The sequence below is a fragment of the Seriola lalandi genome, unplaced genomic scaffold (genome assembly GCF_002814215.2).
Source record: "Seriola lalandi dorsalis isolate HSWRI2012SDOR001 ecotype SW California unplaced genomic scaffold, Sedor1 jcf7180002054949, whole genome shotgun sequence".
Taxonomy (NCBI): Eukaryota; Metazoa; Chordata; class Actinopteri; order Carangiformes; family Carangidae; genus Seriola; species Seriola lalandi.
In genome coordinates this window covers 1,014,901-1,030,875 of record NW_019525500.1, presented here as the reverse complement: position 1 = coordinate 1,030,875, position 15,975 = coordinate 1,014,901, and the positions used below count along the sequence as shown (strand labels likewise).

The following is a 15,975-nucleotide window of genomic DNA, read 5'->3' as shown; positions in this document are numbered from 1 at the left end:
TTTTCATTTTTCTCACTTACTTTTTCAAATTATCTTCACATAAATTTGTAATTGTTTCCTCCTGAATTGACGCTTATCATGTGGAGACGTGGATCGGGCAGGATCCCAAAATCTCTGTTGAAAGATGAGAACAACTTCCAAGGTGGGCAGGGCAGGGCAGGTAGAAGTGTTTATAGGGAGGAGGGGGGAAGTTGCTTTTGCTGTAAACGGCTTTTTCCCAAATCTTTGCTCATGGGTCTCTCGCCAGGAGCTCGGCATTGTGGCCCGGTCTACCATCCGCGTGTTCTTGGAAAAAGCGTCAGAGAGCAGCTGAGAGAGGCTTAACATTTCAAACGTCTGGCGGTAGGCTGCAAAGTTTCCACCCTGAAAACACTGTCATGCAGCAGCAGCAGCAACAGCAGCAGAAGAAGAAGACTGGAGCAGGACACCGATTAGTTTTCTGATCAGTTCTGATCTGTCACCCCGGGATCGTCCTCTCAGTGCGTCGTTTCAGTTTCTGTCTGATGGAAGCTGATTTATTTATTGAAATGGGAGAATCTGCTGCAGCCTGCGTCTGTCATGCTGCAGGTGCTGCAGTGTTAGAATTTGTTGTGTTGGAGCTATTTCTGTGATTAAAATGCGTGCGTAAAACAACACCACCGCTGTACTTTATCAGCTCTCCTGACTCTTTAATGAGAACAGACAATGTTTGTTTTTTCACCAGTTCTACTTTAAAAAAAGTAACAACCACAATCTCGTTTAATTGGTAGTATCTTGAGTTAAAATCCTGTTTTCATCTTTTGCGTAAAAGTCTGCTCAGCGTTAGCAGCAACGCACTGCTTTAAAAAGTGGGATTCCTGCGCTGTTAGTCATAGGCCTAGATGTCCTCTCAGCTGGAAGAAGGCCTGCAGCAGGAGACCACAGCAAAACCTGAAGCACCCCAATCTGAAGAAGTTGTTGACGTGACAAGTCTTGACGGATGCGCCGGGCAGCACGGAAGCCCCGGGGACGGAGGACAGAATAAAGTGACCCCGTCATCAGAGCGCCAGCAGCAGAAACCACGCAAGATGACGCGGAGCCCCAAATGCGCCCGCTGTCGCAACCACGGCGTCGTGTCGTGTTTGAAAGGCCACAAGCGCTTCTGCCGCTGGAGGGACTGTCGCTGTGCCTGCTGCCTGCTGGTGGTGGAGCGGCAGCGCGTCATGGCAGCGCAGGTCGCGCTGAGGCGGCAGCAAGCAGCGGAGGTGAGGGGAGCACAAGGGCAGGTCAGTGATGGAGAGAAGATGGAGAATAAACAGATGGGTAGATGTGACCTCCTGCAGGTGATTATCAGGGGGAAAATAGCCGTTTAGAGGCAAACAACAAAGTCTATCAAACTGCTGTGGGTCAGTACCGGAGCCTATTCTTAAACATGATACTGAATTCATATATGATAATAAATAATATATATTTATATACATTTATTAATCACCACATGATTTCCTTTAGCTGTTTTCTCAAGAGAAACGCTCAGATACATATTTTACTTTTCAGAAGTGCTTAGAAATAACGCTGGAGGTTGAATTTACACAGCTATTCTTACTTTCCATCTTTTCAGCTAATGTGTGTGACACAAGTCAGACTATCTCATGGCTGCAATAGGGGGAAGTTTGATATTATTTGTATAACAGCACAACTAGAACAGCTTGAAGCATATTTTATTTATTTCTTCAACGTGATATTCAAGTCAGATGTTGAATATTTGACTAAGGTTTTATTCACTATTTTATAGCAGACTCCTAAGTGTTATTCAAAAGAATGGAGTGAGCTGTGGTTATCTAAGTGCAGCTTTATTTATTTGCAAAGTCTTATTATGATCAACAAAATGCAGTAATACAAAGCAGTCATTGAGGAATTTGTGCCAACATCCCTCTGAGGAATGAATGTCTCAAGCTTTATTTTGTTTTGCTGTTTGTTCCATTAATAAGAAGCACAGCACCAGAAACCTGCTGCATTCGAAACTGAAGGCAGAATGTGAAATTCATAATGATAGAATAATAACATTATCAATACATATTTTAGATTACGTCATACATAAATATTGTTGATCAAATATTCTATCAAAATATAATAACTAAAATAAAAAGTGAAGTATAGAACAGGGTATTTATACACTCCTCCATACAAAATGACTTGCATTTATATCTATTGCACATTCCTGTAGTGTCTCTCTCACTTTTTTCTTTTAAATCTTAGAATCACACAGACCTTTACTTGCCTCCTGTGATGTGTTAAATACCTTTATAATGTCTCTTGGGGGATGGTCTCAGGATAATATGATTGTGTCCAAAAGTCTAATTCCTGTCCCCCTGTTTCTCCCAGGGTAAGAAGGGGGTCAGGTGTGCAGCTCCGTTGCGGAGGACAGCGTATCAGCGTTACAGCAGAGCAGCCGAGCCAAGCGTCCTAGCTAAGAGCATCCTGCAGGGTAAAGTTTAATTAACATCTCCTTTCTCATTAACAAACCTCTTTTTCTCCTAGACTGTGATAGAAAGTGCGAGGGGGGGGGGGGGGGCAGTAGATCAGATGAAAGCCTTAAATTCAACTTCTGCATTTTATTGCTTTTAATGCACATTACATTACATTCAGGATTCATGGAAGATATTGCTGCTAGTGGAGGAAGTGATTCACTGCATCCTGACTTGTCAAACTAATTTCTTTTTTACTAAAGGGTGTGTCTTCACATGTCAGAAATAACTTTTCTCAGACAAGAAAATTGTAGAGAAACTGCTTCACATGCTGGCAAATAAAACTACAGGCGTGAGAGCTGGTTTCCCTTCACTTTAACCATAACTAATACATGTGTAATCCCACCTGCATGTACAGAGTCTTCTTTGGCTGACACTGCCTCTTGGATGTCATTACGCAGCATTAACACACATTTATTTTATCACTGTGGCTTCACTATTTGACAACAACAGACCATTACTGTAATACACAGTGTGTATTAATACCTGCTGGCTTGCAGTCAAACCCTGATGGAAGCTAACCAACTGCATAATTAAAATAATGAACAACAAAATATTCGAACATAAACACACAACAATTAACTGCTCGGAGCAACTTCATAATTAATAAGTGGATTAAATTCATATATAACAGCAGCCTGTGACTTTTCTCCCACGTTCAGGGCTGAAGCCGGTTGTGCCTCTGGAGGAGGACACTTCCTGCTGGATTAAGCCGACGCAGCGCGATCAAACACACTTCACGTGCCCCTCCATCAGCGCCCGGATGAGGAAGAGGCGAGCCTTCGCAGACAAAGAGCTGGAGAACGTGATGCTGGAGCGAGAGCTGAGACAGAGAGAGCTGCAGGGTGACCTCTCCTTCCCCTCCACAGCCCTCGTCCCCGTGCTTCACCCTCCGCACTTGTCCGTCTCACCTAGCCTCCACTGCTGCCCTCTCAACAAGGACCCCACTGCTGCAGGGGCATCCAGCTATGTGCCTGTGTATAAATATAAGCCTCTGTACGAGTGTGACCTCCAGTTCTACCAGTTCTTCCATCTGAAGAGCAGATCGTCCACAGAGGGCAACTACAATGACCTTTTATGCCGAAGCTCAGAGCAAGCCAGGGAGGACGAGGAGGTGCAGAGCGGATGGAAAATCTGCGAGAAGAAAGACAGACCAGAGCTGATGCCTCTACCATCACAGCATGGACTCAAAAATCATGGCGGCCCAGGTCTGTCAGGTCTAGAACTTGTCAAACCCCCCTCAAAGCCAACAGAAATAATGGACTCAAATGGCTCTTCATCCATCACACACTCTGTTTTTAGATCAGATCAGCCTATCCTTGGCGCATCAGGCGTCAGCACAACCAGCAGGACTTTTGATCCCAGACCTCTGACAGCTAAAGGCTGGAGCGCAGACACTCCTGCCGCCCAGGCAGGTCCTCACGCTGACTCTGTCAAGAGCCCTCACGGCAGCTCAGTCAGGACTCCCGCTGTGAGGCCATTACCTTTCTCTGTGGAGGCACTGCTGAGAGCCTGACAGGCAAATGGAAAGAGCACTTTGTTTATGTGTGGACCAAGAATTGAGGTTGAGGGTATAAATATAAAAATGGCTAGTTCTGTTACAGGTTTTCAAACGCTTTTCTTGAGCTGGATGTTATAAAGTGGCAAAAGGTGAAATATTTAAAAACCATTTTCCAGTTTGTAGGCATTTTTTTTTTCCTTATTACTTTTCATTAAAATGTAAAATCATTAAAAATATAACAATGAACAGTATATATATATATATGTATTTCAATACTTGGCTACATTGATTATATTTTGTACAAATATACACTTTAACAATCTCATGTTTGTTATAGTCCTCTGTCAGCAGTCTGGTACTGAACCACTCTGCGTCGAGCCTTTCACATTAATCACATTTTATTCTCTTTTCCAGCAGAAAAATATAAAGAACTTCCACAAAACAAAATTAATGAAAAAGTCAAGAAGTGTTTCAACTTGTACCAATGCCTTACTTGTGATTTTTGACTTTGATTTTGAAATCAAAGTCTAGTTGTGGCTGAACTCAGGGCTGCTCTCAGGTACTGCAGTGTCAAAACAAACCAGGTGCTGCTCGGAAATCTCTTTCTAACTCGTAAGAAAACTAACAATGAGAGGAGGAAATGAGGTGAGGCAGGTGGTTAGCCAAGAAGACAGTTAAAAGGAGTTTCCATAAATGGTTCTACAATAGCACAGAAAGGGTTGACAGTGAAATCATCCATCTCTGATTTTTCTACATCTGTTGGATCCTTTTTTTTACCAAGTGCGACATATGTATTCATTATTTATTGGTATTTCACAAGCTCCATTGTTCTCAAAATGTAAGCCGTTGTGGCAGAGTGTAGATTATCATTACGACTGTATAAACCACCGATCATATGGCGCACTGTTTAATATTTTATACAGTATCATTTCTTCAAACGGGGAAGATGGGAAATATTCACCAAAGGGTGAGAATGGCAGGGTGCCAGCGTTGCCTAGGCAACATTGTTCTTTATAGCATTCTGAGCCTGACGTCGGGCGAGTTTGTTTGAACACGTATTTGATCTATATCCACTTTCTACTTTTTCTCTTCTCGGTTTTTTTTTTTTTTTTTTTTTGTTCTGTGCTGTAATCTCTTAAAGATGGAGGTCAGATACTTTTGACAACTCTGGACCTTGTGGCGTCAACACAGAGACGATAGTGCACCGCTCCGTGTCTGTTTGCGTGTATCTACCAGCATATCTGAATGCCTTTCTCCCCGTCCTTTCACAGACAGACAGAGAGGGGAGACTGGCACACAGGAAGACGAGGTTGTGAGCCTGAAAAAAAAGCTCAATATGGGCCATTGTGTTTCACTGTACACTATCTGCGCCGATTTCACAACACATCCTCTTCCTTGCCGAGAGTGCAAATTGCCATTTTCACTATGATGTTAAAAAGATAAGCATCAATCACGAAGGGGTGATAATGACTTCTGTGAAGAATAACACACAGAGGATATAAATCAATTCCACCCACCCCCCACCCCCACGGGAAAGCTTGGGGAAAAGCTCATTTATCCAGTTCTCCCATGTTTCATTCTGGGGTGTCCTCAGACGAGGCGTGTGGCGGCTTAATAGATAGCAACCCTGCTCTGAAGTGCCACTCACGTTCCACCATTCTTGTTAGGATTGTGCCAGGGACAGACAGATTAGCTTTATTGTTCTGTGCTCTTTGGAAAGGTTTGATTCGATCTTCAATTGCCAGTTGATTAACATTTTCCTTTGTGGGAAAGGGGAGAGAAAGAGAGCATGTGGGGTTGGAGGGGCTGGGGGGGTTATTGGATTCGGGCCAGAATGCTGACAAAGCAGTTTCAACAGGCTGAAACATGTTTTTGGATTTGTAGCCCCAACCCTTCTCCGTCCCCACCCTCTGCCTTTTGTCGCCCACCTCTGGCTCTCCTGCTGTTCATTCTCTGGTTGTGTCTCATTTCCATTTCAGTCAGATTGATTTCGCTCTGTTCAAGGTAGAAAAGCTTTGCTTTGGCGTTTCCCTGTAACTCTGATCTTAATATTGTCATCATACAGACTATCGGCCGCAGTAGTGGCAGGAAAGAGAGGATAAAATGAAAGAAAAGAGCTGGAGTGAGCTGGTGGGTGGGAGAGACATGACAAAGACCCAGCACAAGTCAAAACTCCATTTGTTCCTCTCCACCCTGTTATTTCAGACTTGGAGGTCCTCTTTTCCTCTTTCCCTCCTTCCACCAATAGCATTGTAGCCTTTACACATGCACTGTAGCAGAGAAATATCAAAATGATCTTTGTTTTCCCATTGCCTTCATTTCCTTTACCACGTTGCAGTGTTTACACTAGCTGTGTGCAAAAGCAGACGTGCAGGGAAGGTGAATTCTCAATCAAGGGAGTTTTTCAAAGGACTCTGACCACACTTCAAGACCTGCCTGAAGAGCCCCAGACCTCTCTACTTGCTTGGTATGATCAGTTATTTCTCCCCTTGGACAGGTCATCAGGAACATTTAGCATCAGGATTCAGTGGAAAGCCTTTGATCGTCCTGCCAGCCCTCCTCATTACAGACTGAGAGTGGACTAAAAGCACATGTCTTGGTGTGGCAAGGTCATTTCCCTTGGCACTTCTAAGAGAGCTGCTTTTGGAATTTAATAGTGTTGTTAAGGGATGTTTGAACGGTGAAAAAAGCTCTCCAGGTTGATGTGGACACATTGAGTTTCAATAGATAGAAACAGCATGGCTGCCCAAATGATTTTTTAATGATTATCCCATTGGTCAGCTCAAAAAACTGAAACTGTTTTATCATCAGAAAGGAAACTTTTCACGGATAATGTACTGAATTTACTGAACAAAACTAGCTCAATTGCCCAAGAACACCCCAAATGTTCACGCCTCACTCATTATTTGGGGACAAGTTGGTGATCAATTTAAATTTAAGTCCATAACGTGGGAGCAGGAGGAAGTTTGATTTTGTTGAACTATGATAAAGTTCAAGGTGCTCTACCAGGCTGCCATTACAAGCTAAGATCGTACTGATATATTGTACTGCTGAGTCCTATAGTACATGAACCAGCTCTGGTGTGGTTTGAGCTGAGGCTGAGCTGCTATAAGTGGTTGGTTTGACTGATTGTTCAGGTGAATCCTGACTGGTGATTGGGTGGCAGCTTCTGAGGACTTGTTTTAAACCAGCTACCATTGTGTTTTATTGACTCCCAGTGAGTCAGCATATTTAAGTTGTACTTTATTGCTGCTTGTTTCTTTGTTTCTGTCCTGAGAGATGTATGAGTGGGCTGTTTCTTTTTTTGTTTTGTTTTGTTTGTTCTTTCATTCTGTATTTTTTATTTAGGCGCTCAGAGACTGATTGCTTTTTGGTTTATTCTGTTTGCTTGCTATAGGCTAGGTTGAAAGCTTCATTATTTTATTACTTTTGGGTGTATTCCAGCTGTTAGCAACTTTAGCACTGTTTTGGCTAATTGAGAGTAATAAAGACACGCTAAAGGTAGTGGAGGATATAGCATTAAATCACATTTACTCACAGGAAGACACCGACACAAAATCATTATCTGCTGCTTGCTCGAGCACACTATAAATTGTTCAGTATGAGTTGTTTTCATGTGGTAATAAACCACTTGGGCAACATTAATTGACTTTTAGGTAAAGGTAAGGTAAATTCACTTACCCCAAGGACAAATACTTGAATTTATACTTGGTTCTATTTGTGACAGTTCTTATAAATAATAATAATTAAAAAAAAAGCTATGTTTGGTGTTCAAATGGACGTTATCATTACACACCAGGCAGTATTCCCTCTGCTTATTTCACTAAGTATCTGCAACATTGCGTATCAGTGTTCAGGGCAGAGCGCTTGATCTGTCTGCCAACTTGCCACGCACTTTGGATTCTCTCCTGTCCCACCCTGCCCTGAAACAGCTCTGCATGCTCTCTGGTTTTTGGTAGCCAAGTCTGACTCAGAGATACTGGTGTAAGGTTACACTCCAGTGTGTGTGTGTGTGCGTGTGTGTGCGCATGTTTGAGGCATGGGTACAACTATCTTTCTATGATTTGTGGATGCAGGCCTGTAATGAAAGCATCTTCAGTGCAGCATTGCCTCAGTTAGCACACAATCGTTTCCATGCCATGCAGTGACATCTTAAAATTAAAAGAGAGAATAATCATATAAAAGTAAAAATTGCTGTTCATGCATGACGAAAGCACAGCTAGAGCCCACTAATAAAAAAAATTGAACAAAAAAGTGCCTTCACCTCCTCTTGAAATGCCAACCTTTAATCATTCTGACCCCATCCAGCCAATAATGTAATTTATATAGACACCAGAAAACAGTGCCAAGGATCGTTCATCAAGTTTTGTCCAAATTTGACAGTGATATCTGAGAGATGTTTGTGTAATAAATTTTAACCTTCAGTGATCAAATCAGTGTAGGTTTTTAAAGTCTGGAACACAGAGTGAAGATATATGGTCGCTGCAGGTGTCAGACCGGTGGTGCTTAAGAGCTGAAATATCTTATATGAGGAATGGATGGACAGACACACAGACAAACCTGACGCAATCAATAGATCATATCACCAGACAGCCTGGTTAAATATGTCTGCACAGTACAGATGGATTTCATGCATTGCAGGACAGACTGTGCTCCTAAGTCAAGGACGACCCACAAAAAAACGACAAACAGGAGCACAACAAACACAATCATCAACCAATCTTTGCCTTCCGTGGATGAAAATGGAAATAACCCGAGTATAGTGTTGTTGAAACAGATCATTTTTATTACTTCTTTTTTTACACAGTATGGATGTGTTTATGAAAGCTTATGACACTTAAATGCACAATATGTAAATTTATGTCGCTAGGAGTCTCGCAAATCAAAACAATAAAAAAACCAAAATATGGAGTTTGGTGACGTCGTCAAGTAGCGTGGGATCATGGGAGATGTTGTCTTTACCACCATTGCCATCGTTGCAAAACAAATGTACCCAGTGATTAAATCCAGTAAAAACATTGAAGAAAGCAGTTACACATTAAAAAATCAATGTTTCTCTGACACCGTTAGGACATCTCAGAGTGGCCTGCCGTTAATGTTTGCTCAGTTTGTTAATTTAAGATCCAGATGCCCAATGACTAAAATCCTTCAATGGGTTAAAATATTTAGTTAAAAATAACCAAGATCTAAAAGTTGTGCTGTAAAAATGTGGTTTAAAACTGGATGAAAAGTCCATTTTGACGGAGCGCCCCGGTGTCTCACCTGGTACAGCACATACCATACAGGCTCAGTCCCCTGCTGTACGTCCCCCCCCAACTGTCCTGTATGTCTCTCACTGTCTCTGTCCCATTAAAGGCATAAACACAAAAAAACTAACTTAACTTTTATTTTAAAATCATTTTTTACGGCTTCTGGTAGACAACCACAACACTGACGCATGGGCAAAGGGGATATAACGTCATTGACAGGTGACCAAATAAAACAGATCATTACCTTGATTAAACTTACAGATTTCTATAGGTTTGAATTTTGCTGGAAACATATGGGACAATGTAAGAACACAAGCCATTTTTATACAGTTTAATGTGGAAAAGTTACATAGTAGACCTTTAAAAAAACAGATATTATGACACTCAAACATAGGTGTTTGATATTCAGACAATCCTGTTATGTTCTAAACAAGTAAAGAAGCATCACACATGTTTCAAGTCTAAAGTTTGGCCTGTTCTCCTTCTAACATATGCAGCTATTTTGGGGTAGTGTACTCTATCTGTCCCAGTTGTTCCATAAATCCACTGCCATGGCCATCAGAGCTAATAGAAACAACAAGGCTTTAATAGAGAACAAGCGTCTGGTCTGCCCTCTGACAGAGACATTCCTAATTGACTGTAGTTGGGTTCCTGTCTGACCACTGCTACCCTTCATTTAACAGAAGAACAAACACACACGCTCTTGCTTTAAAAGACAGGCCTGTGTGTAACCGAGCCTGCCGTGGTTGGACTAGAAATTTCACAGCTTTAAAAACATCTTTGAAACAGGCAGGGTAGAGTTCTCTCCCGCACATCCCCACTTACCCCCATCCTGTACTATTTGGGTTTTTCCATGCACTGGTGTGTGTGTGTGTATGTACAGTATTTGTGTGTCTGTGTGTGTGCGTAGCTGCCCTGTCGCTATTCCAGCAGCCTTGGGGACGACCAAGGGTGCCCACGGCTGCAGCTGTGTTGCGATCCAGTTACCATCACATGGTGCCGCTTGGCCGCTGAAGAACTACCTCTGCAATATTAGAAACCAAAGCAGACCACAAGACCGTACTTTCTCTCACCTCTCTCACTCACTGTCTCTCCCTCCGGAAAACATTATGGCATTGAGTCTGCATCAACCTGGTGTAACCGTAACATCAAATGTCCCTTTTATTACATTGAAGAATCTGTCTCTTCTGATATCACGTCAAAACAAAACCCTTACTGTGCCATAAAACTACAACATGTCAACATTGTTTTGTTTATGTGGGTTGGTGTTGCTCTCCTGGAGTTCGCCATCTGTTAAACACTTGTTGGACTTACCTCATGCTTTTCATTTACATGATTTCTGAATGGTTCTCCCTCATCAGTACCCATCCTTTCCCTTCCTCACTGCAGAAAACAGCCATTTCTGCAGATGTGGAAGCAAATAGAGACAGGGGAAGAGAGTAACCAGCAATTCACTTTCATCAGATATGATTATTAAGCATACAGATACACTGTAATACAGGCTATGGATGTCAGCACTTTCTTTGGAGATGTTAAAAAGCTTCTAGCTGCGATCAGCTCCACACAGCTTCGGTATAACCTTCACAACTTTGTACCCCAGCCTCAGAGCTCTCACCTTTACAAGCTAAAACAAGCACATGCCAGGCAAGTTCAGGAACTTTATAGGCCGAGGGTGGCAGAAATAACATTAGTGCGAAAACAGCTCAGACTGCCTGACCATTAAAGAAGTATTTATCCAGCTTGGTTTGGATTTAATGCTATAGAAAATTCTGCAAACCCAAACTCAAACAATCCCCTCGACCACATTCTGACTCCCGGTAATCCGATCCAACCCGATGTTATTCATGTCCTGATCTCGACACCCCCTGTATGCTAACATATTGGCACCCTCTTACAAGTGATTGATTATCTCTGAGGCCTAAAACGCAAGGACAGTGGAGTTTAATGACATATAAAACCATGTTTTGATGTCAGGTTCACAGACCTTTAACAATAACAGCTGGCATGGGCAGAGTGCTGGGAGGGAGTCGCAGGCGTTTAAGGAAATGTGTGGGCAAGTACAGATGCCGTGATAGCAGGAACCCTGTAGTTCTCTATAACCCATAACTGTGAGACAACCTGCCAAGATCAGCAACGTGTTTTAAGGCGTTTTACTTTCCCTTTTAGTCAAAAGAGATTATGCACACAGACAAACCCCTTGACAATGCCAGTGCCAAAACTAGGAGATCAAAAACACAGAGGGGGTAGAGGATGACATACAATTAGGTGTAATAGCCTTAACAATATAAATAGGATCAATAAAAGATGTTATTATACATATCCGGTTTCATCAGAGCACGTGTTGAAGCCATTTATAGGGAACAAAGCGTCTATTTCAGGTTGGTGTTTTGACTGGTGGTGGAAGAGATACGGGATGAGGCAAAGCCTGTCAGTGTTTCTGTCTTCCCGTTCAACTCCATCACTATTGGTTACAAGGTGTTTTCTGTTTTGGAATGAAACCCTTCCCTGAATTCAGACGTGTCCTACTTTTGACAGACGACCTTGACAGATTCTGATCCTCTCTGCCTTGCTTCTTCGAATATGGCTCATTTTATCAATTCATTGCGAGACCTCAGGGGAAAAACATTCATATAAAACATCTTTTTCTCCTCTAATGCAGCACGATTACGATATGAGCAGAAAGTTGAGTAGATGCTAGAACATGTCCTGAATACTGGAAGATTTTCTGATACTTAACCAGTTACCTAAGTGTTTTAGAGCTAAAGTTGAACTGCCAACCCAACTCAATCACTGTAGTTTAACTGGATGTTTAAGCACAGCTTCATGCTGCAGTTGACTGAGCTTATTCAATTTTCTTGACATTATAAGACCTGAATTCAGTACCAGTGATATGAACTGAGTAAGTACCAGAGGTGGGTATGCAGTGGGCCCACTGTACATATAACATATAGCGATAGGGGCTGATGGAGGAGCAGGCAGAGATTATTTCTCATACTCTTGACTGCATGACTGCATTCAACTATATAGTGTAAGGCTATCCAATTTGTATTTCGCTGTGCTCCAGTGGAGGGCCCACTTTCATCATACACGATGCTATGAATTACGAATCTAAGTTTAATGATGCTTCATGAACAGCTCCTCTAAATAAGGTTCAGTGTAAGGAGAAGTAATTCAAATAAGTAAACAGATGAAGTACTGGATGGAGAGTGGACCAAGCACTCGAAGAAATTCACAAATCTTGTCCTGTTTTTAAAAATTAAAGAAGAAACAAGAACAGGAAGTTCCACACTGAGCCAAAAATAAATAACAAGATAAATAAATAAAAAATAAATCATGTGTCAGGTACAGCTAATACACAATGTCATAGTCCATGTGCTGACATGACTGAAAAGGGACCATATAACTCTATAACTAATTCTAAATTTCAGTTTAGGCATTGCAAGGGGCAGCTACTACAACTCACCCTGTGAAAAGTGTTGTATCATATGTTCTGCGATGCTTAAAGGGGATATTTGTAACCGAACTTGCTGGGAGCGGGTGGTGGTGATTGTCACTTGACAAGAGCTTTGGCTGTTGTTGTTGTTGTTGTGTTTACTAGATGTTATTATACGCCCTCCGGGCAGCACTATTTCTTCAGGGCACATATGATGCTATCATGCTGACATCAGTAGAAGAAAAGAGGTGATAGAGACAAGAGTTAAAATTGGCATTGTTTTCAGACAGCTCTTGATGAGTAAAGGGATGAAGTTTGATGCTGAATTGGCAACGTTTCTTCTAGACTTGTTAAGTAAACAGCTGTTAATGCTAACATTGGCTTTGTAGCAGTAGCAAAACTTCCAAATAACTCCTTTAAAAGGACCTGTCTGAAGTTTGAAAAAATAATAATGTCATAGTAACGTCACCAGGGTCAGCTCGCCCTGGGATTGAAGACGTCAAACTTGTAACAGAAAGTTAGTGTCACAAGCTGGAGCTGTGGCATTGAATGAATGATGCTGAGGTGAATTATACGAAACGTAGGATCCAGTGTTTTTGGAGTCATATTAGAAAAGTCTGGACATTTTGACCACTCCTGCTTTAGATTCACCCATTCTTTTTTTAAAGTCACTTTATGTTATGGAAGTACAATGCTAAATTGCTGGTGTGACAAAATTGCCCTGTCTTAAATGGCTGGAAAAAATATCACAGCATGATACCTGTGCAGGAGGTTGTGGAGAATCTTTCTATCATTTCTCTAACATTTATAATTAATCCAAGATTATTTTAACCTGATGATTTTATTTTTCCTTGTTTTGAAATATATAGGCTACTGTAATTTGTTTGTTTTCTCTCTTTAAAGGTCTGAGTTGTGCAGCTATTACGATTATCATGTACATGCAGTTATAAATTAAAATTCAGCATTGTTTATATTAAATGTTCAGGTGGAGGTTTTAATTAAGGAACTAATAATGCAAATTTAATGGCAGTTTTTTGAAGCATAAAATAGCGTGAAAAAACAAATTCAAAATCTTCACAGGAGCACAACAGCAATTCAGCGCTTTACTAAGAAACAAAATGAGTGTTGTTCACCATCATGCCTGAGGAAAAAGCAGCCATTTCTCGACCCACTTGAGTGGAATTGCTTCCTGTTTGGTGGGGCAGCAAGGGAGGGAAAGCAGCATCTGTGGAGAAGAAATTTTTGGATTTCCACCACCACAGTTCAAGTGAAGTGTATTTGAGCGTGTTTGTACTGTGCACGGATATGTGAGCACGACACTCTTTTTTTTTTCAGTCTCTCTTAAGTGACACACACACACACACACACACACACACACAGCTTCTCTCCAAGACAATAATAGGAATGGAGCAGCTTGGAAACAGAAGCTCTTTTTAACCAGATGTCTCCATGTCAGTTTTACTCTTTACCCCTAAATGATCACACACAAGCCTATGTTTCTATTTCCCCCCTACACACAGCCAGTCCCCCAACCCGACACACACCAAACACACACACACACACACACACAAATGCACACTACGTCTTTCTTTCACGTTGCCATTAACCCGAGAGTCTAAATATTCCTGGTGTGACACACACACAGTCTCACACACACCTGACTGCTGCCCTCTCCAGCCATTCTACGCTCTTGCCACTGATGGATTTTTTCCCCAAAATATTTGCTCTGTAACACAAGCTAGTCTGTCTTGTGTTTTCACTTCAAACAAAGCTATTAATCACCTTAATCGCCCTCAATTAACCCCCTACACCAGATGCTCGCTCCGCACGTCATACCAGTAACCGCTCGCTCAGTGGCTCATGCAGTCACCTCTGCCAAACAGGTGATGAATCACTACCACAGGGCAATCTCCGCCACAGGCTAATTCACATAAGTTTCAGATGACAAAACATTAGCTGGAGGGAAATCGTGGAAACAGCCACAGAGAGGCTAATGGACATCAGGAATACAAAAAAGTGCAAAAGCATGTGCCCAGAGCTGTGTAAGCGCACTTGTACGCGGCCTGTGTCTCACACTGAGGTGTTTAATATCTGCTCGCTGTATTTAGGCAGACAGGGACTCCCTGGAGCACAACACAACACACTTGAGAGTGGAGTAATAAAAACAGAACAATTTCACTTTCCAAATGAGGCCATTTAGTTCCAGTATGTACCATCCCACAGGTGACTTTTTTCTTTCTTTTTTCAGCAAGGTATGTAAAACAATAAAAAAAGGGAAAACTAAAGAAAACATAAGACATTAAAAAGTTTGGATATACAAAGAACCATATAATAAAAAGCCAAAACTAATCCGCAAAACTAAGAGCAGAATAAGGTAAATTGTGGGAAACTGAGTCAGAGTTGCTTTCTGTTTTCATATACACTTTATATTTTCTTACAGAAAAGCAAAGACAATTGAAGTTTCAGTCTGACTTTAAGAAATATCTGAAGGATCTTAAAAATAATACATCAATCTAAATCCTAAATTGGCCCGTAAAGGAGCTCTGGATAACTAACTTTTTTTTTTTTTTTAGAGATTAGCAACGTTACCCGCAGGGTCAGCTTTTATCCTTGCACTGCCCATTGCTGATTGGGTTACTCGCTCTGGGTCCGTTGCCAAATGTTTGATATCCAAGATGGAGGTATGTTCCTTTGAACACAGCTTGTGGTGCTCTTCCGTTTTAGCCTCGCATGAGCTGAATCATGGCAGATGATGCCAACCGTGCTTGTTGACAGCGAGGAGGACAAGTGCAGATTTAATCAGACACATTTGTAGCAGTCACTGGGCGATATCTACATCATACGGTGTTGTCTTTCTTGTGAAAAATGAAAGGGTATTAAAAACGGGCAGATGAGTAGTCGGGTCTTATCGTGCCCCAGCAGTTATAGCTTGAGATCAAAATCAACCGAGGACAAAGAATGTTATAAATGGACGGAAGAGAAGGTGACAAGAACTCAAATTGATAATTAGACCCAGTTTTAAGAACATCATATTGAATTACACATGATTCTATCGCTTTGCTGATGTAGTCATTACATGGAGAACATCAGCTGCTCTCTGACCTCTGACCATTAAACAAACACGTTCAGTTCTGGGAGCGGCACAGATCAACTAAACCCAACTGGACTGAGCAGTCAAGCAGTGCAGAGATTTCCTCCAGCAGACATTCACAGATTTAATAAAGGGGGGGTGGGGGGTGGGGGGGGTGATATCTCAATAAGTTGAGCGTGAAGCTGCAGAGGTTAGAGGATAATTCCCCACCTACTCGC

At 41.8% G+C, this 15,975-nt stretch overlaps 1 protein-coding gene across 2 annotated transcripts; it reads left to right on the top strand.

The window, feature by feature from the left end:
* The first annotated feature begins 442 nt into the window (after positions 1-442).
* On the top strand, positions 443-4,306 carry dmrt2b (doublesex and mab-3 related transcription factor 2b). 2 transcript variants are annotated; one of them, XM_023394529.2, is made up of 3 exons: positions 443-1,223; positions 2,341-2,443; positions 3,146-4,306. In XM_023394529.2, the coding sequence occupies exons 1-3, from the start codon at positions 861-863 to the stop codon at positions 3,997-3,999; spliced, it is 1,320 nt and encodes a 439-aa protein (XP_023250297.1). In that variant the 5' UTR covers positions 443-860; the 3' UTR covers positions 4,000-4,306. The 2 variants fall into 2 exon arrangements, with proteins under 2 accessions (XP_023250297.1, XP_023250296.1); XM_023394528.2 differs by having other exon boundaries at positions 443-1,244.
* Positions 4,307-15,975: the final 11,669 nt, after the last annotated feature.

What these genes read in the sequence shown, in the direction of transcription:
- dmrt2b (XM_023394528.2), top strand. Translation starts at nt 861, where the DNA reads ATGTCCTCTCAGCTGGAAGAAGGCCTGCAGCAGGAGACCACAGCAAAA. An exon ending in TGAGGGGAGCACAAGGGCAG is followed by an intron (nt 1,245 to 2,340) that starts GTCAGTGATGGA and finishes TGTTTCTCCCAG; the next exon opens with GGTAAGAAGGGGGTCAGGTG. An exon ending in AGCTAAGAGCATCCTGCAGG is followed by an intron (nt 2,444 to 3,145) that starts GTAAAGTTTAAT and finishes TCCCACGTTCAG; the next exon opens with GGCTGAAGCCGGTTGTGCCT.